Source organism: Schistocerca cancellata, chromosome 1, assembly GCF_023864275.1.
Source record: "Schistocerca cancellata isolate TAMUIC-IGC-003103 chromosome 1, iqSchCanc2.1, whole genome shotgun sequence".
Lineage (NCBI taxonomy): Eukaryota > Metazoa > Arthropoda > Insecta > Orthoptera > Acrididae > Schistocerca > Schistocerca cancellata.
Window position 1 is genome coordinate 349,731,332 of NC_064626.1, and position 25,202 is coordinate 349,756,533.

The 25,202-nt window shown below is 37.5% G+C and overlaps 1 protein-coding gene across 1 annotated transcript in view; it reads right to left on the reverse strand.

Moving 5' to 3' along the window:
- LOC126173848 (armadillo repeat-containing protein 3-like) overlaps positions 1-25,202 on the reverse strand; it is a 123,220-nt gene that overhangs the window by 69,871 nt on the left and 28,147 nt on the right. Inside the window, exon 2 of the mRNA XM_049920989.1 lies at positions 4,774-4,936. Within this exon, the coding sequence (XP_049776946.1) occupies positions 4,774-4,908 (135 nt within the window). The 5' untranslated portion in view covers positions 4,909-4,936. The remainder of the gene's footprint in view (positions 1-4,773; positions 4,937-25,202) is intronic.

Below are 25,202 nucleotides of genomic sequence, written 5' to 3' on the forward strand. Positions count from 1 at the left end.
CATTTTTTTTTTTAATTGAGGGATTGGCTCTCCAATCATTATGTAACTTTAAATAATTATATAATTTTTTTAATGATTGTAAATTAATCTTCTAGGTCTTTGTGAATGTATGTTAGTGTGGAAGACATTTACTAGTATAGACAATATAACAAGATGTATACGTAGTTTGCTTTCATACTCTTATTTAGGTTGTCAAGCTTCTGGATTGTGTCGTCATTCAAAGTTAATTTATGACTTTGTTTACCTGAATTTAACCTGAGTACTGCAGTACTGTATCAATTGGATCTTGAGTTGTGGAAAGACTCATGCATAGCTCTGTTTTGGGTGTCCCTACTCATTGAGACTGTGTGTGTCGTAGCGTGTACCCAAGGAGAGCGTACAGCCATTGAGTGAAGCTAGATGCTTCTCACAATTACTCATTGCATATAATTTAACTCACTGATATGATTATGAACTTTATTCACTTTGTTGTGTTTAAACTTTTTTGCTGGTTTGTACACAGTGTGGTTGGAATTCATGGGTCAATCCTCACATTGTAAATTTAGGCCCTAATATTTTGCCATTGTTTTGTTCTTTCGTGAGTCAACATATCCATAAATACTATGGTTTATATGGCTGATTGATTCCTACTCATGAATGTGTATAGTCTTTTGGTCTGTACACGTCGTTGTGAGTTTTTGAGTCATCTCATTTGTCTTACACTTAGGATCTGAAATTTTCTCTCTTCTCTTTTGAAGATTTTGAAGGTTTAAAAGTATATATCTCAACTTAATTTATAATTTATAGTAATTTGCTTTGTCTCTGTATTTATTTCTATAGTTTAGTGGTGTAATATTGTAGGTTTGACCTTGTATTATTTGTCTTTGTGACAGTATATTCTGCAGATCTGAAAATCTGAATGCCATATCCCAATATATATATTATGATTTATATAGTAGATATTTTTCTTATGTTCTCTGTAATATGTATCAGATACTTCTATACATCCATCTGCTACCCTGGGCATTTGTGAGTGGGATATCATAATGAATCATCCTCCTCTAACATTAACTTTTTTTTCTACACAGAGATAACTGATACCATATATAATGTTGAATATTGCATTGGTTAAAATTATCTCTGCTGTTTCATTAAAAGAATTCATATGACTTTGTGTACAATGTATTATATTTCACCCTAAAATGTATAAAAAAAGAAATTAATATGTTACATTCAATATGTACTAACAGTTAAAATTACTCTTCTTTTAAAAATATTTGAAATTACAAAATTTGTGGCATACTTAAAATTTTTATTATTAATTGCACAATCTAACACTAATTATTAAATTTATTTCTGGATTAATTTACAAAATAATGATATATTTTATTGATGACTCATCTTTTGGATTGTAAACTCTTTTGCTTTGTAAAGACTTTGGAATATTGGGAGTACCACAGAATGTAAGTAGTGGTTGGCATGCCTCAGATGAAAACACACGTATTTTGCTAAACTTGTCAACAACACTGTAATTATTGATTTCTTGGAATGTGGAAATTATAAAGTTGGTGTGATTTAGAAAAATTGGATAAAATAAAAAGATATTCACAGCAACAGGCACATCTTCAATGGTTATTTAGCACAACAAGCACCCGTAACATTGAATAAAAATTTTCAACAGCAAGAATGTACCCCTAGACAAGACTTTGAGCCATTGACAACAACAACGAAATAATCAAGATAAGTAAAAAAGTCCTTCTTTTGTAATCTTATTCCTCTTGTAGCCTTTGAAAATAGGGAAGATACTAAGACAGTTAATTTAATAGCGATGTGTGGGAGGATAAGAATACAAGGTGTACTCAGTTGTTTTTCTGGAGAGATCAGTAGTACCACGTTTGAATGTGATGGCCTGAGAAATCTGCTTTTGAACAACTACATATAGTCAAGGATGAGATAAGAATGGTGGTGAATTGATGTAAAGAGTCTGCTTCAGAAGAGATACATTTGCCTCAAATACCAAGGCTGTATGGGAGGGAACACCATGCCCCTGATTTATTTACATATGTGCTCCTCAATGGTAAAGTAGTTGTTGGTTAAGTCTGAAGTTGATTAAGGTGATCATGGGTAATGATGGTATAGAGGGAGATGGCATTAACTGTGTCAAGCAATGTTTGAGATGTGAGTGGTAACGGCACAGATGTCAGATGAACTAGTCAATGGCTAGTATCTTTACTATATGAGGTTGTCTTTGTACTACAGGTTGCAGGTACTGCTCAACAGAGGTGGAGATTTAGTAGATGCTTTGAAGCCAGCAGCTTCAGTATGGCCAGGATGGTTGGGTATGTTTTGTGAATCTTAGAAAGAAGGTGGGAGTGTATGGTTTGCATGGAGAATGAGGTTCTATAGATTGAGGTACTAGTTCTTGTAAGGGGCCAGAGGTTTTCAGGAGGGCATTTTAGTCAGTTTTTACCACAGGGATGGGATCCTGATGGCAGATGCTGCATACAGAAGTGTAAAAAATCTGGCATAGACCCTCACTCACATACTCCCACCAGTCAAGTACCACAGTGATAGATCTCTCATATGCTAGGGAAATAATGATGGACTCACCAGTTTTTATGGAATGAAGTGACTGGAATATTGCAGAAAACAGGTGGAGTCATGTCATAGGGACCTGAGAAAGGATGGTGAAGTTATGCTGGATATTAGGACTTCTTGAAAAGGTCATAAGAGGTGCTTTTGAGGTATTGGTGGTGGATCAAGTTGAGATTGTCTTCAGAACTGGTCAAGGCACAGTTCAATGTTAGGTTTGCTGTTGGAAAGATTGAGAGCTTGAATTGCAAAGTGATACATCCATCTGACATTATGTGTGAATGAAAGCAGGTCCTTAACTAAGGCATCAGGATTAAATACAACTTTAGAGCTGAAAGTGTGACCATAGGATATCACAGACAGTTCAGGAGAGTAGAGGGGCTTAGATGAGTGGTTGAGAATACTACACTGTTTTGGTTTATTCTTGTGATCATGAGTTGCTGTTGCTCTGGGAGGTAGTAGTGAAGACTGGGGGATGTTAAGAAGGTTGGCCATGCTTGGTTTGTAGGAGAGGAATGGTGGTTAATGGGTCACTTGTTTAGGGAGCTTGAGTGGGACAAGGATGGGAGCACTATTGTAGGGGTAATTCAGGAGAAGGTGGGATAGCTCTTTGACATTAAGTCTGGCCTGTTGTTGCAGTTTGTAGTTGGTTTGACAGATGATACTATCCACGGACATGTAAATGATACACAACTGCAAGTTGTTATAGGAAAGAAATCTGGTGGGGTGGAAATTGGAAGATGAGGTATATAGGTCAGAGATTAGTTGCGTAAGTATGAGAGACTGCTGTATTTGAAACTGTAAAAGGAGCTGGTGAAAAGTGGGATGACAACCAGAAACTGGTACTTTCCAAGTTAGGCCTTTGGGGGAAACTCTCAGATGCAATCAGGTTTCAAGGAAAGAATGTAGTGCAGAAACATGCTTTCAAAATAATCGAACAGAATACCTAATGGGATTCACCATGGCATACGATGACGGTTTTGAGTACTGGAGGTGGCAGGAGTGGCAAAGAAAGAATCAGAGGGGGAAAAGATAAGAGAGGGTGAGAGGACAGAAAAAAGAATAAGATAAGGAAGACAAAACATGGAAAACGATCAGAAAAACCAAAGAAATGCAGAAAAATTTGAATGAAACTTGTGAGAACAGACAAGAGCTAAAAGAGCTAATGAGCAAGTGAGAAGGGATGAGAGTTTCTCGCACGAAAACTGGGAAAAATGCAACATTAATCATGATTGGAATGAAAAACATGCAAAAACAGACAAATTCTTAATGACAGGGCAAATAGAGATGTGAAGTAATTGAAGAAAGTAGAATCTAATATATTTGGGAAATAAAATAATGCATGGGAAAACAGTAACAATTGGTCAGTGAGGTTTGGCAAGAAAAAACACACAAAAACATGAAATAATCACATAGAAGTAAGATAAGTGGCAAGAAGCAAAGAAAGGTGATGTCAGCTCTGCAAATAAATCAGTAAAAGATGATCAGTTGGTTGGTTGATTTGGGTGCTGGGAGCAAACAATGAGGTCATTGGTCCCATCAGATTAGGGCAGGATGGGGAAGGAAGTAGGCCATGCCTTTTCAAAGAAAGCATCCTGGAATTTTCCTGAAGTGATTTAGGAAAATCACAGAAAACCTAAATCAGGATAGCTGGAAACAGGTTTTAACTGTCCTCTGGAATGCAATTCCAATGTGCTAACCATTGTGCCACCTTGCTCAGTAAAATGACTGGGAAATCAAATAGTGTATAGTGAGCCATAAACAAAATTATACATGAAAATTCATAAATAAGAATGGACTGACCTAAGTGTGCAAAAATTAGAGTTAGAAAAGACACAAGACCAAGATGTTGGTTAATAGTAAGTGGAACAAATACATAAATGAATTATATTTTCAAAATTTTATTTTCATCGATACTATCAGCTGCCCACTAAGTGATATAAAAATTTAATGAATAGTAAAATGTAAAACATATACTATAAAATTTTAAAACTAATTTGATCCATACCATAGTGAGATGTCACAATTATGATCCACATAACAAGCAAATAACTTACTCTGTGTGTGTGTGTGTGTGTGTGTGTGTGTGTGTGTGTGTGTGTGTGTGTGTGTGTATCCATACCTTAAATGCACCATTAGTGGAAGCCTATGCCCATGTCTAGTGTTATAAAGATTCTTTTCCCTTTTAAGATTATGTTATACCTTGATAATAACTGGATCTTCAGTACTTTTTAGCACCAACATACATGTTTCTAAGGACTTCCCTTCAAAGATTACAGCATCAAAATCCAATTTTCCTGGCACTGATCGATCTTCTTTCTTCTTCTTATCCTTCATTACAGTTATCTGATGTTTAACAGAATACCTGTAATTAATCAGTATATTTTTTTCTGATCATCTAAGTATAATTTCAATTAAATAATTTAAGCTACTATTGTTGACTACTAAATACTTATTCTGAATTCTTTCTACATTTTACTTTGCACTAGTATGACATATATTGAAGAAGAATATTTCATTTATTTATTTACTTGTTCATACAAATCTCTTTTTCAGTATGTAAATTTTACAAAGATATTAGACAGAAAATCTTTTTAGCTGTTGGTTTTACAATCGTGAAACATATGTCATTTACATTTGTAGAAGAAATTGGATCCATGTAGAGAATAATTCCAATCTGACTAAAATACTGCACAATTACAAATTATTTCTACAATTAAAAGTATGGATTACGATTTTTCATGTGTAATTTACTGTGATAGTGAATAGTAGCAGTTTTGTACCAGATAAGCTGTCACAGAATTTCTAGTTTTGTAGTTCAGGATAAGATTGTATATGTCTTGATACTTTATTGTATAGTTTTGTTCCTCCATGATATATACACTTTTGGCATAATGTGGTGCTGAAATGGTTAACAGGTATATCACTTTCTGGCCTAATACTGTAACCACAGACATCTTTGTTTTGAGAAAAAGGGTTTTCTTTTGCCAGTATGATTTTTGTGACATGCATAATTACTTCCATTATACAAATGCAGGGAAGGGGCAAGATTATATATATCTGTGTGTGTGCGAGTGTATACCTGTCCTTTTTTCCCCCTAAGGTAAGTCTTTCCGCTCCCGGGATTGGAATGACTCCTTACCCTCTCCCTTAAAACCCATATCCTTTTGTCTTTCCTTCTCCTTCCCTCTTTCCTGACGAGGCAACCGTTGGTTGCGAAAGCTAGATTTTTGTGTGTATGTTTGTGGTTGTTTGTGTGTCTATCGACCTGCCAGCGCTTTTGTTTGGTAAGTCTCATCATCTTTCTTTTTAAATATATTTTTCCCACGTGGAATGTTTCCCTCTATTATATATATATATATATATATATATATATATATATATATATATATATATATATATATATAGAGAGAGAGAGAGAGAGAGAGAGAGAGAGAGAGAGAGAGAGAGAGAGAGAGAGAGAAAGTTTGCATGACTCCTTCTGCATGCTTGTTTCATTATTCTTATAACTGTCATTTGTTTCCTGAAAACAGGTTTGGTCTAGTGTACATTTCCCCAGAAAATGTCATCTTACTTCAGTATTGAATGCACACAAGCAAAGTATACAGCCTTAACTGTTTCTGCACTCAGCAGTATTGTTGCAAATAATTCTTACTACATAGCTCATTTTTGTTACTTTTGGACTTGGTTTGTGATATGAGAGCTCCATTTAAGATTTTTCTGGATATGCGTCCCAAAAAATTTAGTTTCTGTAACAGCACTAATGTTATGGTTATCCATACATATTATTGATTGCGGTGCATTTTTATTTTGGTCTTTGAGGAAATTCATGAGTACTGCTTTTTGGGGATTACCTATTAGCCATTTCTGGCAAACCATTCAGATGCTTCTTTCATAATATCTTTTTCAGATGCCATAAGATTTTCTTCTTTATTTCCTTCAATCAATAGACTGGTGACATCTACAGACAGTACTGGCTCTCAGTCGCTATTGTCTAATGATAAATCATTAATGTACACAAAAAAAGAAAGAAAAGAAATGGACCTAGAATTAAGCCCTCTGGAACAGCATGAACTAGTCCATGTGATTCAGAAAAGTGTATCCAGAGTTCATTGTCTTCCATGTACTTTATTTCAGTTACCAGAGAGCCATATTCCAAATATGATTTAATACACTCATTTGGCATACTGCTCAAACTTTCTCAGGAACACAGAATGGTCAATCACATCAAAAGCTTTAGTTAGGTTTAAGAATAAACCTGAGATTTTTCTGTGATTGTCCACTGCATTTAAGACATGGTTTATCTGGTTGACAAAGGCTGTTTCAGTTGACTGCTGTGGCCTGAAGCCACATAGGCAGCCAGTAAAAGTATTATTCTTATTGAAGAATGTAGTTAGTTGTGACACGAAGAGTTTTCTGATAATTTTTGAGAACTCTGACAGTAGTGACACAGGCCTATAGCTACCCAAACAGTGCTGATCACCTTTTTTTATATGTGGGTATTACTTTTGCTCTTTTTAGTTGTTGTGGGAAGACACAACTTTATAAAGATTAATTGTAGGAGAGAGTATGTGTCTTGCTGCTGCTTTTACAATGCAATGCAGAATATCATCAGTACCAGCTGAATAATTACACTTCACCAAATTTATTGTCCTTTTGGAGTTTATTAGGGCCTAATGGACTGATAAATATGTATATATTATTTATTTCAATAGGTGAAAGTTCTTTCAGGTTGTATGAGGTGGGTTTCCAAATTTTTTCTTCACTAATTTATAAGCAACAGTTGTATAAAAAGAACAGAAATTGGTTGCAACTTTCCTATGATCAGTGACATTTTTTCCATCCTGTGATAACACAATATTATTGTCAGTCACCTTCACTTGAAGTGCCTTGAAACAAAGTCGTTAGTCTCCACCTCAAAAAAATTGTACAGCGGAAGCAAAAAACAATATAGGCATTCATGGAATGAAAATTTGTCCAATGACTATGCCATTATGTGAACTTACATTTAAAAAAACAATTTTACAGAATATGTTTATCTAGCAGTAGCTGTAGTAACAGTTAATATCACTTTTTATTTGAGGACTGCTGTTTTTTCTTCTCACATATGGATTTTACTGATTTTGCACCTCAGTCAGGTTTGTAGTAGAAGTCAGAAAGTGTATTTGAAGGGTTGAAATTACATATAAATAACAAAGATTATTTTTATATTAACAATAAAGCTTGCTTTCAAAAATTTATGTTTTTTCATTAGCTGAAGTTACAACAGATCACAATATAACTATTCTAAACACACATTTCTGGAGATTCTTCCATTAATTCACATTAACGGTCATTATTGTCTGCCTTGTTAGGGATACTGGATGGATGGATGTTGTCAGTTAGAGGCTTGTTAGAATTCAACTTTCTTGGTAGATCTCTTGAGTATATATCCCTTGCAGTAAGAAAACAGGGAATGCTAAGCATTCAGAGGCATCAGTATCTTTTCTTTTTCTCTGTGCTATTCATTTTATAGCATATCTTATAATCTAATAATAGGAACTGTTGTAAATATCACAACAGAAGAATAAATAACACATTGCATGACAATGTTAGATCTTAGTGTAGTTTAACAAATGAAAAAGATGGCTGGCAATCACATGGACAAAATGTGATCCTCTGATTGACCAATGTGGATAGTGCAGTCTTTGCTTCTAAGACTGTAACAGATGATCATAGAGACTGCAGCCTTTGCTTCTAATCCCAATTTTCAGTATGGAAATAAACCTGTTTACAGCTGCTTTTGCTTCTTTCAAAGTGTGATTATTGCTAGAAAATACCAAGAACAATCCATTTCTGCCATAAGGTAACTTTTGAAAAAAGTGGAGACTGTGAACTTGTTTCTGGGTATCTCACTTAGAGATTGTACATTTATGGTATTCATTCATTCATTCATTCATTTATTCATGCTTGAAACATGCACAACTGTTTAGAAATGTGGCAATGAGAAAATTCCTGCAAAAAGTCACGACTTCACTGAAAATTTACTTTGAACAAACATTGCATTGATAAATAAAATCCCAAGTTGGAAAAAAATGTGACTAATTGTGGTGCATTTCTCATTAAACCATTTTACTAAATGCAGGAGGTAATTAGTGAATGAAGCATGAAACTGAGGGGGAAAAAAACACATTTCCACATGCTCTGATGCATGCAGTGCGCTGTAGTAGTTAGCATTGCTGGCTAGCATACAGTTGATTGCCACTTCAGACCCAACCACCAGCAATTATTTGTTATTTAGTATTTATCATTTCTGGAGAGGTCCTGAAATATATTTGTAAAGTTGTATATTCTGGAACATTTGGTGTCTGTGAAAATACTACCACTCTGAAACATTTGATATTTTTATAAACTGCTGCACTATCCATCCTGGAGTTTAGTTCTGTTCTGACAGTATGAAGGTGTTAGTAATAAACATACTTTCAGTGTTAAGTGTTGTATTTCACTGATGGGATTTGGACTTGATTGTGGTTTCAAGATGATACTGTTCAATGGAGACACCAGGTACTTCAAAGAAATCTACGTCTCTGTCCTTCCAATTAGGCAATGTAAAAGCTGTCGTCTATTCAGACAGGAAGTGGAATGCCAGCAGTACATCATTCCTAAGTCCATATAGTCCACAGACATATGGATTCCATAGCAGCAGTAAGTCAGATGTACACGAGGCATCCATCAGTGTTTTCCAGGCATACTTGTCAGAACCCAACAAAATGGCTGTCATTTTTTGACCGAGTCATGAAATACAACAGTTGGATGGATGAAATGATGTGTTTGGCAAATGTGTACTTTTACTTGGACAGCCCAGCCAAGAATTGGTTGGAGAACAAGAAATAGAAGCTCAACAGTAGCAACAAAGTCCACACCAAACTGAAGAAAACATTTGGTAATAATCGGCAGCAAGTCTGCATAACAAAACAACAAGTTAAGAACAGGGCCCAATATCATGGGAAAACAGCACATTCATAATGTATACCAAGGTATTTTGGTGAAATATGTTACAACAACAAAGGTATTCATCAAGTGGTGCCAGTAAATCAAGGAAATGCAATAGATAAGAGTCAGAGGAAAGAGGTATGACAGACTGCCAATCGTCATCCCTGTGGCAGTTGTGAAAGGCCACCATGATCTTCACTCTCTCCATACTACCACACAGTAAGAGAAGACATACAGGAGTTTATGGTAGCCAGAAATATTGGATCAAGTACAACAGAGATAGGAGCCATGAAAGTAAATCTTATATATCAGGAGGTAATAGAGAATGTTGAGGAAGACATGTATCAATCATTGGCACAAATCTCCACCATTAGTGAAATGCACCATAAAGAAGGGACTCAGCAAATGCAAACTGACGCCACAATCCTCAATTGATAACCCAGCACACAATAAACATGGGTACAACCAATTCCTCCACAAAGTGCAATGCCCTACAGAAAAACAAACATTTGGAGGATAGAGAATAGCCCAATGTTATGTTTTCACCATGGTTGACCTGGACATATTGTGTGCTGCTTGAGACAGAAGACTAGTGTTCGACAGCTACTAAACTGGTAGATATCAACCATTACAACAGTCTTATTAATGTCAGTCAATGATTAAAGTTGACATGTGCACAATGACAATTGACATACCACCAAAAAGTTTGCCCCACAACATGCCACAACCATTCCCTGTCAATGTACAGAGGTAGCAGTCCTTTACCTAGCCACTGAATTCAGGAGAACTTAGTTACGAGTCCATCTATGAAGGTGACACCAAAACAGATGAAAATTCTCCATGGATAACAGTCAGAAAGATATTAGGAAATCTCACTGATGACATCATTGACAACCAACCTGTCTGTGCACTAATTGACTCAGGGCTTCCTTTTCTGTAATGTTGGATGCTTAGCTAAAGAAGACTTTATTTTCTGTGATATGAAAGTGACTCTGAAGCAAGTTGCTAAGGGGAAATGCATTCAGCTGACAGGAACATGTATTCCAAGAATAACTATCAACAACCGAGCACAGCCTTTCAGATTTATCATTTTAGAAGAATGTACTCATAATGTTATTATCGAACAGGACTTCTTGTAAGCATCACAAGCAGTCGTGCCTGTGGGAGTTTAGAGCTTCAGACTGATGAAGCTATTCCAACAACCACACAAAACAAATATTGACCTGGGTGGTTTTTGTTGTTGAAGAAGATGTTATCCTGATATAATCAACAACATTAGTTCTAATCATCAGTGGAGATCCTCATTTCAACTGCGAAGCTTCTGTCAACTGCAAGAAGTTATCCAGGTTCCCAAAGAAATATTCATGTCAATGACAGTCGTAAGTATTAGTGCTTAGACCCATTCAACTACTTGTCACAAGCAGTAACAACTCTTCCCTAAATGTATGTGTGCAGGGACAGCTAAATCAGTCCAGGATGGGCAGCTTGTTGTTGTTGTTGTTGTTGTTGTTGTTGTGGTCTTCAGTCCAGAGACTGGTTTGATGCAACTCTCCATGCTACTCTATCCTGTGCAAGCTTCTTCACCTCCCAGTACCGACTGCAACCTACATCCTTCTGAATCTGCTTAGTGTATTTATCTATTGGTCTCCCTCTATGATATTTACCCTACACACTGCCCTCCAATACTATGTTGGTGATCCCTTGATGCCTCAGAACATGCTCTACCAACCGATCCCTGCTTCTAGTCAAGTTGTGCCACAAACTTCTCTTCTCCCCAATTCTATTAAATACCTCCTCATTAGTTATGTGATCTACCCATCTAATCTTCAGCATTCTTCTGTAGCACCACATTTCAAAAGCTTCTATTCTCTTCTTGTCCAAACTATTTATCGTCCATGTTTCACTTCCATACATGGCTACACTCCATACAAATACTTTCAGAAATGACTTCTCTGACACTTAAATCTATACTCAATGTTAATTTCTCTTCTTCAGAAACGCTTTCTTTGCCATTTCCAGTCTACATTTTATATCCTCTCTACTTTGACCATCATGAGTTATTTTGCTCCCCAAATAGCAAATCTCCTTTACTACTTTAAGTGTCTCATTTCCAATCTAATTCCTTCAGCATCACCCAACTTAATTCGACTACATTCCATTATCCTCGTTTTGCTTTTGTTGATGTTCATCTTATATCTTTCTTTCAAGACACTGTCCATTCTGTTCAACTGTTCTTCCAAGTCCTTTGCTGTCTCTGACAGAATTACAATGTCATCAGCGAACCTCGAAGTTTTTATTTCTTCTCCATGGATTTTAATACCTGCTCTGAATTTTTCTTTTGTTTCCTTTACTGCTTTCCCAATATACAGATTGAATAACATCAAGGAGAGGCTACGACCCTGTCTCACTCCCTTCCCACCCACTGCTTCCCTTTCATGTCCCTCAACTCTTATAACTGCCATCTGGTTTCTGTACAAATTGTAAATAGCCTTTTGCTCCCTGCATTTTACCCCGGACACCCTCAGAATTTGAATGAGAGTATTCCAGTCAACATTGTCAAAAGCTTTCCCTAAGTCTACAAATGCTAGAAATGTAGGTTTTCCTTTCCTTAATCTATCTTCTAAGATAAGTCGTAGGGTCAGTATTGCCTCACATGTTACAATATTTCTACGGAATCCAAACTGATCTTCCCTGAGGTCAGCTACTATCAGTTTTTCCATTCGTCTGTAAAGAATTCGTGTTAGTATTTTGCAGCGGTGACTTATTAAACTGACGATTTGGTATTTTACACATCTGTCAACACCTGCTTGCTTTGGGATTGGAAATATTATATTCTTCTTGAAGTCTGAGGGTATTTCGCCTGTCTCATACATCTTGCTCACCAGATGGTAGAGTTTTGTCAGGACTGACTCTCCCAAGGCTGTCAGTAGTTCTAATGGAATGTTGTCTACTCCCGGGGCCTTGTTTCAACTTAGGTCTTTCAGTGCTCTATCAAACTCTTCATGCAGTATCGTATCTCCCATTTCATCTTCATCTGCATCGTCTTCCATTTCCATAATATTGTCCTCAACTACATCGCCCTTGTATAGACCCTCTATATACTCCTTTCACCTTTCTGCTTTCCCTTCTTTGCTTAGAACTGGGTTTCCATCTGAGCTCTTGATATTCATACAAGTGGTTCTCTTTTCTCCAAAGATCTCTTTAATTTTCCTGTGGGCAGTATCTATCTTACCCCTAGTGAGATAAGCCTCTACATCCTTACTTTTGTCCTCTAGCCATCCCTGTTTAGCCATTTTGCACTTCCTGTCTATCTCATTTTTGAGATGTTTGTATTCCTTTTTGCCTGCTTCATTTACTGCATTTTTATATTTTCTCCTTTCATCAATTAAATTCCATATTTCTTCTGATACCCAAGAATTTCTACTAGCCCTTGTCTATTTACCTACTTGAGCCTCTGCTGCCTCCACTACTTCATCTCTTAAAGCTACCCATTCTTCTTCTACTGTATTTCTTTCCCCCATTCTTGTCAATAATTCCCTATTCTCTCCCTGAAACTCTCTACAACCTCTGGTTCAGCCAGTTTAAACAGGTCCCATCTCCTTAAATTCCCACCTTTTTGCAGTTTCTTCAGTTTTAATCTACAGTTCATAACCAATAGATTATGGTCAGAGTCCTCAGCTGCCCCTGGAAATGTCTTACAATTTAAAACCTGGTTCCTAAATCTCTGTCTTACCATTATATAATCTATCTGATACCTTCTAGCATCTCCAGGCTTCTTCCATGTATATGACCTTCTTTCATGATTCTTGAAACAAGTGTTAGCTATGATTAAGTTATGCTCTGAGCAAAATTCTACCAGGTGGCTTCCTCTTTGATTTCTTAGCCCCAATCCATATTCACCTACTAAGTTTCCTTCTCTCCCTTTTCCTACTACCGAATTCCAGTCACCCATGACTATTAAATTTTCGTCTCCCTTCACTATCCGAATAATTTCTTTTATCTCATCATACATTTCCTCAATTTCTTCATCATCTGCAGAGCTAGTTGGCATATAAACTTGTTCTACTGTAGTAGGTGTGGGCTTCGTGTCTATCTTGGCCACAATAATGAGTTCACTATGCTGTCTGTAGTAGCTTACCCACAATCCTATTTTTTATTCATTATTAAACCTACTCCTGCATTACCCCTATTTGATTTTGTATTTATAACCCTGTATTCACCTGACTAAAAGTCTTGTTCCTCCTGCCACCAAACTTCACTAATTCCCACTATATCTAACTTTAGCCTATCCATTTCCCTTTTTAAATTTTCTAACCTACCTGTCTGATTAAGGGATCTGACATTCCACGCTCCAATCCGCAGAATGCCAGTTTTCTTTCTCCTGATAATGACATCCTCCTGAGTAGTCCCTGCCCGGAGATCCAAATGAGGGACTATTTTACATCTGGAATATTTTACCCAAGAGGACATCATCATCATCATTTAACCACACAGTAAAGCTGCATGCCCTTGGGAAAAATTACAGCTGTAGTTTCCCCTTGCTTTCAGCTGTTCGCAGTACCAGCACAGCAAGGCCATTTTGGTTAGTGTTACAAGGCCAGATCAGTCAATCATCCAGACTGTTGCCCCTGCAAGAGGGCTGCTGCCCCTCTTCAGGAACCACACAATTGTCTGGCCTCTCAACAGATACCCCTCCGTTGTGGTTGCACCTATGGTACGGCTATCTGTATTGTTGAGGCACGCAAGCCTCCCCACCAACGGCAAGGTCCATGGTTCATGGGAGGGATGGGCAGCAGCTTAATGCATCAATGAAGAATCACATTCCACAACACTGCAGACAATGCATGTGAGGAAACTGCTATCACACTACCACTAGGGTCGTCTCTATCATCAGCCAGTGATAGCCATTCCATGTCAGTTTTTGGATGCGCTCAAATTCAAAGTTCAGAAAAGACTGACCAAGTGGTCCATGGTAGAACATTGTGCCAACTTTGGGGTGCATCCATCAATTAGCCAGTGTTCATATAGAGTGCTACCAGCTGAATGACAGGCAATCCAGGAGTAAGTGAAGATGATGCTGCAAGATGACATTACTGAACCTGCAGAGTGCCCTTGGCCCCTCCTGTGGTCCATGTGAAGGAGGAGGCCAAAATACAGCATTTATGTGTCAACTGCCAATGACTGACAAAATCTGAAGAAAGATGTCTATCCACTGCTGTTACCCTAGACTGTTCGAAAAATGTTTCTTAACTATGGACAGCCAAAAAAAACAATGGCTGATCAAGGTTAACAAGGCTGACTGGGAGAAAGATGCCTTCTCCTGATGGTCTCTCTGAATTTAAAGTCATGACTTTTGGACTATGTAATATTAAATGGACAACCTGCTTCATCACCTTAATTGGACAACATGTACTTGCTTGTCTGGATGACATTGTTATTTTTTCAAAGACATTTGAAGAACATCTAAGCCACCTGACAACCATGATGAACTGTGTTCATTCTGCAGGTCTCTGTCTGAACCTGCCCCTTCACCACCCAAGAAATAAAAATCTTATGTTACGTAGTGAATATCAGTAGAGTCCATTCCAATTCAGAGAAAATAAGAGGAGCCATAGAATTTCTGACTCCTCAACTCATCCATGAAGTGAGAAGTTTTCTCAGAATGTGCTCATACTACTGACAGTTCATGAAGGACTTCTGTACCAAGGTGCATCCCTTGCAAGAACTAGTGCAAGTAAATGCCAAATTTTCCTCGAAAGAAACACAAGAAGGATCTTCCCTTGTCCTTAAGGAGGTACTAACATCTCCAGATCTAGCAAGCACTGTATGATGAAAATACCAAGTCAAAGTTTCTTACTTACACTAATGGTCTTGAGATAGGAGCAGTTCTGGTACAAATTCAGGGAAGTGCTGAAAAGGTGACATATTATGCTTCCAGAGCACCCTATACTGGTAAGTCTGTGATGAACTACTCTACAACTACTCTCTATTAGCCCATACACATCTTCACAGCTATTGTTCACCCCTGTCACTATGGCCTGAGGTGCACCACAGTAACCTCAGCACCAGTTTTGGATAGTGCCATTTTGCCATGCATGGTATACCTAAACTAGCCATGACGGCAGGTGAACAATTTACAAACCTAGCCATTTTGGAAATGCTTCCACCCTTGGCCCAAAAGCCAATGATCATGCCCTTTTGCACATAAGATGAATTGCTCTGTTTCTGCATTACAGTGACTGCACTGTTTTAATGTCCCCTGGCATGCTTTATATGGCCTCCACTGCTAGTGGTGCCATCTACTGTCTGTGAGTGGTTACTGAATTTTGACATCAAACATAGATGGTGGTCACATTAATGTGACTGTACCATATGTGATCCAGTGTGACAGAGATGGTTGCTCATTGTCCCAGCTCATCTTTGGTTAGCTACCCGTATTTCCATGATGCTCCAACATCTGACCACCTGGAATTCGTGAAGACTCTTGACAGAACCAGGCACAGGTATCACTGATCAGGTATCTACCAATCTGTTGGACATTATGTTATCCACTGTAAGTAATGCCAACAATGGAAGTATGTGCCGCAATTACCTCTAGGACATCTGGTGCCAATCCCTCCTGCAGCAGCACCATTCCCCTGAACTGAAAATGATTTCTTGGAAGAAGTGTATTTAGGCTTAGGCAGACTAGGATGCCACAGAGTAGAAAAGGGGAAGAAACAGAATTTTTCTGAAGTTCATGCTCGCACAGCCACAGGCAACACCAGGCAGAGGTGTGACATACAGTAGCTGTGCAGCAGGTGAAAAAGTCAGCATTGTAAGTCAGTTACATACTTGAGCACACATAGCTACATCAACACCAATCACCAGGCACACGTTACACATTCAGCAAAATGTCAACAGAGACAGAGAGATGGGGGGGGGGCGAGGGGGGGGGGGGGCAGAAATATATTCATTAGTGCTTGTTATGTGAAGCAAAAATCTTTACCCTGGACACAATAACACCTTTCAGAAAGTTGACAGTGTAGTTAAGAGCTTGTAACAAATTGTTAAGAAAACACTGAAGAATGATGACACAAGTAAAGTAGCAAGCCACATTTGGTCATAATGAACAGAGCCTCAGGTCATTACCTCTTGCCCAGCTCCATAAATACTGCAGTACTCCAGCTCTTAAAACAGTTCCTCATTAGGATCAATGGCATTCATAATGAAGCACTTGATTCAGAGATTATTGTGGTGTAGTGACACCCATGTGTTAGATGTTCCAGCACCTTTTGTGAACATGCAGCTTTCCATTCCTGAGATGGCAACATCAAGTAACCACAACCTGCCACTCATGGGAGTTTTCATTGGCCACCTACTACATTCTGATGGGGAGTCTGAGAATACTCCAACATCAGTACATCTTGTGGTGCTTATTGCACTAACCTATCCATGACTGCTGGGTGAGAGGGCCATCTGGTATCTCTGTTCCTGATCATCACCACAAGCACCTCAGGGTACACTGCCTACATGCCTGGGGGGAGGGGGACAGAATCAGCTGACTAAGTGACTTCCAAATGGGTAATCACGGGTCATCACCATTTACTGGAGTAGGATCAAGAATGCTCTAACATAGTATGGGGCACATATTCACACTATGGCTTCGCCTGCAGATGGCTAGGCAGCAGTGTGCCAGACTTCATTAAATTGCTGGAGCAGTGGCTGTGTCAGCCAGCTGAGCCAACAACTGAAGTCAATGGAATCCCACTGTATCACCGGCACAAGGTGTCAGCCAAGGCTGACAAGAAGACAAAGAACTGTAAATCTGAAAAAATTTTAGCTTGATAATCATATTTTATTAGTGTTGAAAGATGCTCTCAGGTTCCACATTATCATCCTGATGACAACTTAGAGGTTCTCCACTCAGCATCCCTACAAAACATTTAATCCACAACTCTTGAGAAGGGAAAGCTATTTTAAAACAGTGAACGAATTTCAGGAATGGTCTGGTCAGGTAACAGGAAAAGGATAGGTTTGGTTTTAGTAATGACATTAGATTTTAACCATTATTCACTTTATTCAGTGTTGTGCCTTCTCATGTGTTACATGTGACGAAGATAAATCTCATTGCTCACAGCTAAGCTTTGTGATGGGAGATACTGCTACCACTGTCCCAGGACTAGCCAGTGTTGACACTTAACAATGCCCTTTCAAACTCCAAATAAAATACCCCTTGGTTGCCATTTCAGTTTAATTTGAAACTGTAAAGAGAGCAACTGTTTAGTGTTTAGGTTGTGATTTATATTTTAGTGTTAATTAAAATGAGTGAAGAGAAGAGTAAATGGTTTTCAGTACTGGAAATTCATGAAAGTTAAGGCAATAAAGATAGAGGACATTGTGTGAAAGAGAGGAAAAATAAAACAGACCAAGCTAGTTCAAGCTCAAGTCTAGAAACATTAGAGTGTAGTGAACTGTTTCTGACAATACTGCAAACTAGATAATAAATTAATATCTTCACAATCATATTGTTGAATGGGATCATGTGGGCCCAAATATGGATCGATTTCAGTACTTCGTGCAGGCGATATGCTGACTTTCTGAGGTACTTCAAGGTACTCCCAACCCTTCAAGAATCATGAGAAATAGCAGGAAACAACAAAGACTATTTTTAGTACACTTTCAAAAAAAGGATAGCATAGTTTGTGTCCTATATTATTGTCTAATGAAGTATCACAGTTTGATAAAGAAGTAAAGTATTGGAGGGCTGTGTTAAAAATTTGTTGCTGCTGCGGTCAAAAACTCCTCCAAACAAGGCCTATACTGCAGAGATCAACACACTGTGGAAATTTTGAGATGGAATTACAGCTAATAGCAGAATTCAATCCTTTCCTAACTAAACATACAGAACTTTATAGATACAAAGGAAAACGTAGCACAGTATATCTTTCTTTGAAATGAAATAATCACATGGCATTATTGGTTGGGAAGCCTCATTTGGGGCTGTTTGACCACCTACTACAAGTCTCTTCATTTGACACCACTTCAGTGACTCAGGTATCAATGATGATGAAAGGATGATGAGGACAACACAACACGCAGTTCCTGTGTGGATAAAATCTCCAACCAGACCAAGAATTGAACCCTGGCTCCCCACATGGCAGTCAGTGATATTGAACACTCAACTACAAGGTGGACAATTTGAGCAGAAATGGTAGTAAAGAATATTGTAGGTCAAGTGAAGGAAACTGAATATTTTGTTTCACCACATTACATACGTGGATCAACTTTCTTTTAGTATAAGGTATTTATAAAATGACAGATTTCTTATTGAAAGATTTATCTATACTATCCCAAATTCAGAGCACTGGTGAGAAAAATTAGCTGATTCATTAATAAATCTATCAAGTAAATATGATTTGGACATTCTCATATGCAGGGGTCAGTCATATGACAAGACATGCAATATGGCTGGTACTTACCCTAGTCTCCAAGCAAAAATTAAACAAATCAACCCCCTTGCCGTGCACACATACCACATCCATCTCACTCTCTTATCTTAGCAGGATTGTATGCACCACAGTGTCATCTGAAAGTGGCTTCATTTTTTTCCATTTGTTGTTTATAATTTCTTTTCTGCTTTGAGGAGCCATTGGAATATTTCGCAGTCACAAAGAAGTAGTTCAGCCTCTGTAAAGTGACCCTCAGAAATGTGCTGGCCTTGGCAGCATGGTGCCTGCTGTAGCTTCAATGTTAACAGGGTTGAAATAACATCAGCTTTGGAAGTTATTTAGGATGGTTAAACCCAAGAGGCTTTACTAAGATGTGGGGTGACTGGAATGCTGAGCAGTCTGTAGTGTCTGGAAACTGTGATAATGACATTTTTTTTGTCAGTGGTATTGAAGAGATTTAATGCTACACATAAACTGTTGATACCAATATTGGGACTGTAGTAATTGAATATGTTCAAGAGAATCAATCTATGTACTACACATACAAAAATTCTGACTACGAAAATAGTAAAACTGCCACAAAACGGAAAAGGTTAAGAAAAGTGAAAGTGAATAAAACAGCTGAGCTTGATATTACTTTGGAGGGAAAGGAAGATTTCTGGTTATTATAGACAGATAGCTATCTGAATTGGAGAAAAGAAAACAAAATTTCTGGAAGAGTTTTACAACAATTTTGAGTTGCTAAGTAGTATTCCCAGATGAAACAACACCAAAGCATTAAAATGTGCTAGAAAACTGCAACACCATTACAAAAACAAATTGGTAGATGTGTTGAGTAATAGAGTTATTTATTGTAAAGTGTATGTGAAGACCAATGAAATAAAAACCTCCTCCCTAAGTATTTTGAATAGACTATAGAGTGTTGCATGAAAACCATGTTCAGAAACTGTTTCTTAATTTGAAGATTGCATGACAAATAGTTTTGTTAACCAATTGTTCAGCCAAGTGCTCTTTCTCACTTCTCAAAAGACTCAAGAATTATTTTCAATCATTCATTGCATGGAATCGAGTCATAACTCTTGCTGTCCTCTCCACAAATTCTAACATAAGACGCAGCTACAAGAGTAGAAGATGTGATCAGTAAATTTGCTATGAAGAAAGTATGCCGTAGATAGGTTTGTGTGACTTGAATGTAGTGAATTCAACACAGATGTATTTATTTTTACTCTTATTATTACTATTATTATTATTATTATTATTATTATTTCTTTCCTTTCTCAGACGTTATGTCTGGTTAAAAATGGAAAGTGACACGGACCTTGATCAAGTGTGACTTCCTTTTAACTGTACGGTATATGTTGCATTGCATTTAGGAACTTTCGGGTAATTGAACATGTATCAATAACTACAGATTTCTGTAGTTGTATATATATGTTTGGACATAGCTGTATTGCATTGATGTACTGGTGGATATTATGTAGTATGACTCCTGTAGTTGATAGTATAATTGGTATAATGTCAACTTTATCCTGATGCCTCATGTCCTTGACTTCCTCAGCCAGTTGGATGTATTTTTCAATTTTTTCTCCTGTTATCTTCTGTATATTTGTTGTATTGGGTATGGATATTTCGATTAGTTGTGTTAATTTCTTCTTTTTATTGGTGAGTATGATGTCAGGTTTGTTATGTGGTGTTGCTTTATCTGTTATAATGGTTCCGTTCCAGTATAATTTGTATTCATCATCCTCCAGTACATTTTGTGGTGCATACTTGTATGTGGGAATGTGTTGTATTATTAGTTTATGTTGTATGGTAAATTGTTGATGTATTATTTTTGCTACATTGTCATGTCTTCTGGGGTATTCTGTATTTGCTAGTATTGTACATCCGCTTGTGATGTGATCTACTGTTTCTATTTGTTGTTTGCAAAGTCTGCATTTATCTGTTGTGGTATTGGGATCTTTAATAATATTCTTGCTGTAATATCTGGTGTTTATTGTTTGATCCTGTATTGCAATCATGAATCCTTCTGTCTCACTGTATATATTGCCTTTTCTTAGCCAAGTGTTGGACACGTCTTGATCAATGTGTGGCTGTGTTAGATGATACGGGTGCTTCCCATGCAGTGTTTCTTTTTCCAATTTACTTTCTTCGTATCTGTTGATGTTATGTTCTCTAAAGGGTTGTAGAAGAGGTTATGAAATTGCAATGGTGTAGCCGATGTATTTATATGAGTGATTGCTTTGTGTATTTTGCTAGTTTCTGCTCGTTCTATAAAGAATTTTCTTAAATTATCTACCTGTCCATAATGTAGGTTTTTTATGTTGATAAATCCCCTTCCTCCTTCCTTTCCGCTTAATGTGAATCTTTCTGTTGCTGAATGTATGTGATGTATTCTATATTTGTGGAATTGTGATCGTGTAAGTGTATTGAGTGCTTCTAGGTCTGTGTTACTCCATTTCACTACTCCAAATGAGTAGGTCAATATTGGTATAGCATAAGTATTTATAGCTTTTGTCTTGTTTCTTGCTGTCATTTCTGTTTTCAGTATTTTTGTTAGTCTTTGTCTATATTTTTCTTTTAGTTCTTCTTTAATATTTGTATTATCTATTCCTATTTTTTGTCTGTATCCTAGATATTTATACGCATCTGTTTTTCCATCGCTTCTATGCAGTTGCTGTGGTTATCCAATATGTAATCTCCTTGTTTACTGTGTTTTCCCTTGACTATGCTATTTTTCTTACATTTGTCTGTTCCAATAGCCATATTGATATCATTGCTGAATACTTCTGTTATCTTTAGTAATTGTTTGAGTTGTTGATTTGTTGCTGCCAGTAGTTTTAGATCATCCATGTATAGCAAATGTGTTATTTTGTGTGGGTATGTTCCAGTAATATTATATCCATAATTTGTATTATTTAGCATGTTGGATAGTGGGTTCAGAGCAAGGCAGAACCAGAAAGGACTTAATGTGTCTCCTTGGTATATTCCACGCTTAATCTGTATTGACTGTGATGTGATATTATTTGAATTTGTTTGGATATTAAGTGTGGTTTTCCAATTTTTCATTACTATGTTTAGGAACTGTATTAATTTAGGATCTACTTTGTATATTTCCAATATCTGTAGTAACCATAAGTGGGGTACACTATCAAAAGCTTTTTGGTAATCAATGTATGCATAGTGCAGCGACCTTTGTTTAGTTTTAGCTTGATATGTCACCTCTGTATCTATTATCAGTTGCTCTTTACATCCTCGTGCTCCTTTGCAACAGCCTTTTTGTTCTTCATTTATAATTTTGTTCTGTGTTGTATGTGTCATTAATTTCTGTGTAATGACTGAAGTTAATATTTTGTATATTGTTGGTAGGCATGTTATGGGGCAATATTTTGCTGGGTTTGCTGTGTCTGCTTGATCTTTAGGTTTCAGATAAGTTATTCCTTGTGTAAGTGTATCAGGGACTGAGTATGAGTCTGCAATGTAATTGTTAAATACTTTAGTTAGATGTGAATGTGTTGAGGTGAACTTCTTTAGCCAGAAATTTGCTATTTTATCATTTCCAGGGGCTTTCCAATTGTGCGTAGAATTAATTGCTCGGGTGACTTCATGTTGCAAAATTATCACTTCAGGCATTTGTGGTATCATCTTGTATGAGTCTGTTTCTGCTTGTATCCACCGTGCGTGTCTGTTATGTTGTAGCAGGTTTGACCATATGTTGCTCCAGAAGTGTTCCATGTCTGTTATGTTTGGTGGATTGTCTGTTTTAATGTGTGTGTTATCTATTGTCTGGTAAAATTTCTTTTGGTTTGTGTTGAATGTTTGGTTTTGTTTCCTTCTATTTTCACTTTTTTTGTATCTTCTAAGTCGTTTGGCCAATGCTTGTAATTTCTGCTTCTTTTCATCTAATTGCTCTGTCGCTTCTTGTTATGAGATTTTACCTAACCTTTTTCATTTTTTGTTTGATATTTCATTTCTTATAAATTGTGATAGCTGTCCGATGTCTTTTCTCAGTTTTTCTATTCTGATCTGTAGCCTGTGTTGCCATGCTGGTTTTGTGGGTTTCTTCTGTGTGTTGGTTGGTTCTGATCTCTGCCTAATGTGTATATTTAGTGTAGTAAGTGCTACTACATAAACCAGTAGTTGTAACTTTCCATAGTTGTATTTTCATTTATTTTGTTGTGTATGATTGTGTTGATAGTTGTTATTGTTGTTTTGACTTGTGGGTTATTTGGTGGTCTATGCAAGAGTGGTCTAATGTCTGTATTTGTGTCTTTGTATTCTATATATGTCAACTGAAATTTTTCTTCTATATCTAACATGTGTGTCACTTCATGTTCTATTTGTGCTTGTTCTGGTGGCTGTCTAAAGATTTCGTTTTCCTCTGATTGTTTAATTGATGCGTGTTGTTCTTTGTTTGTTTGCTCTGGGATGTTTGAGTCCATAACTGTATTTTCTTCTTCTTCTGATTGCACATTATTTTGTTCCAGTATTTGTTGTACTTGTTGTTTGATGTTTTCTAATTCTGACTGGGGTATCCTGTTATTTTTTATTATTACACGAATCTGATCAGCTAGTCATTGTTCTGTTAAAAATTTTAATTCTGGGTATCTGGTAATAAATGTTGCGTATACTTGTTATCTGTATCCAGTTGTGTTGGTTCCTAAGTTTGTTGCTTGGTAATAACAGAACATGAGGTGTCGGTTAACTTCTTCTGACCATCTCATCCTCTGTCTTTGTTTTTCTTCTAGAGTGGTTGCAGGAAACATGTCCTGCAAAACACATCTATTTGGATTTAAATCATTTTCCGTGTGGCTAGCAGTGTCGTTACCATTGTGGACGGGCATAGGGTTCAAGCGTCGTCCCCGACCATGACAACGCTTGTCCAAGGCTTCATTAGTTCTGTCCTGAACCAACTAATCACACTAAAAGGGGGGTTAGCCCTATTAGTAGTTTGTTCTTTTCGTCGCCTTTTATGACTGGCAGAACATACCGAAGGCCTATTCTTTTCCCAAGCCTCCACGGGGTTTATTATTATTATTATTATTATTATTATTATTATTATTATTATTAGGAACAGTCATGGTGCTCACTTATGTACATCTGTAAGTTACTTGGTAGTACAGTTATGTCAAAATGAGGGACGGAAGTATTTTTGTCTGCCTTGGGACTACAAATAGCTAAATAAATCCATGTCTCTTGGGGAGATTTCCAAATCTGACAAACGAGAATCAGTGGATAGTAGTCTGAGCTCACAACAACACTCAAAGTTGTGCCAACTGCTGAAGTTCCGGGAATTGCTAAGTTGCTTGCAGAAGACATCACTCTGAAACACAGAGCACCCCATGTGATAATCTCTGGCTGTGGAAAAGGTATCCAGTCAAGAATACAATCAGAGGTAATTTCACACTACAAAATCACCCACAGGATGACAACTCCCTACCAGCCACAGATGACTGGTCTCATAGAATGCTTTAATAAGACAGTGGCAGTTATGCTATCAATGTGTGTTGATGTCAAACAGAGAGACTGGGATACAATACTGCCCATTGTGACATTTGCACACAACACTTCAAAACAAGACACTTCAGGCTTCATGCCATTCTTTCTACTCTGTGGTCATAACAGCTAAAATGACACTGCTCCTGTTTCAAGCAAATGATGTTCAGGGTGACTATGTGAAACATCTCATCACCAGGTCTGAACAACAAGGCAACTGGCTCATATACAGTCCCTGGGTGCCAGGAGGTGGTGGTGTTTGAGGTTTACGGGCGCTAAACAGCGTGGTCATCAGCGCCCATACGCATAAAAACAGGAACACATGCAGTGAAGGGACTAAGACAAACAGCGAACAAGGAGAATGGCTAAAAGACACAGACCTGACGCAGTTCCAAATCCTCACACACAGACGCAAAACAAGAGGAGAAGGGACACACTAAAAAGGAAAGGAAACACAAGGAAAAGAGAAACCGAAGGGAAACAAGGAGGTAATCGTGACTGGCTGACCTCTTACCTAAACCCGGGTGAGCCAGTCACCCAGCAGCACATTAAAACCGTCTCCCTAAAATCCGAGGCAACAAATTGGACAGGACACAAAACCGTAAGACCTTAACTACAGTCATTGCGTCATCTTGTAAAATAGAGGGCAAATCCGGTGGCAAGGAAACCACCGCCCTCTGGTCAGAGAATAAAAGACAGTCAAGTAAAATGTGGCGGACAGTAATCTGGACG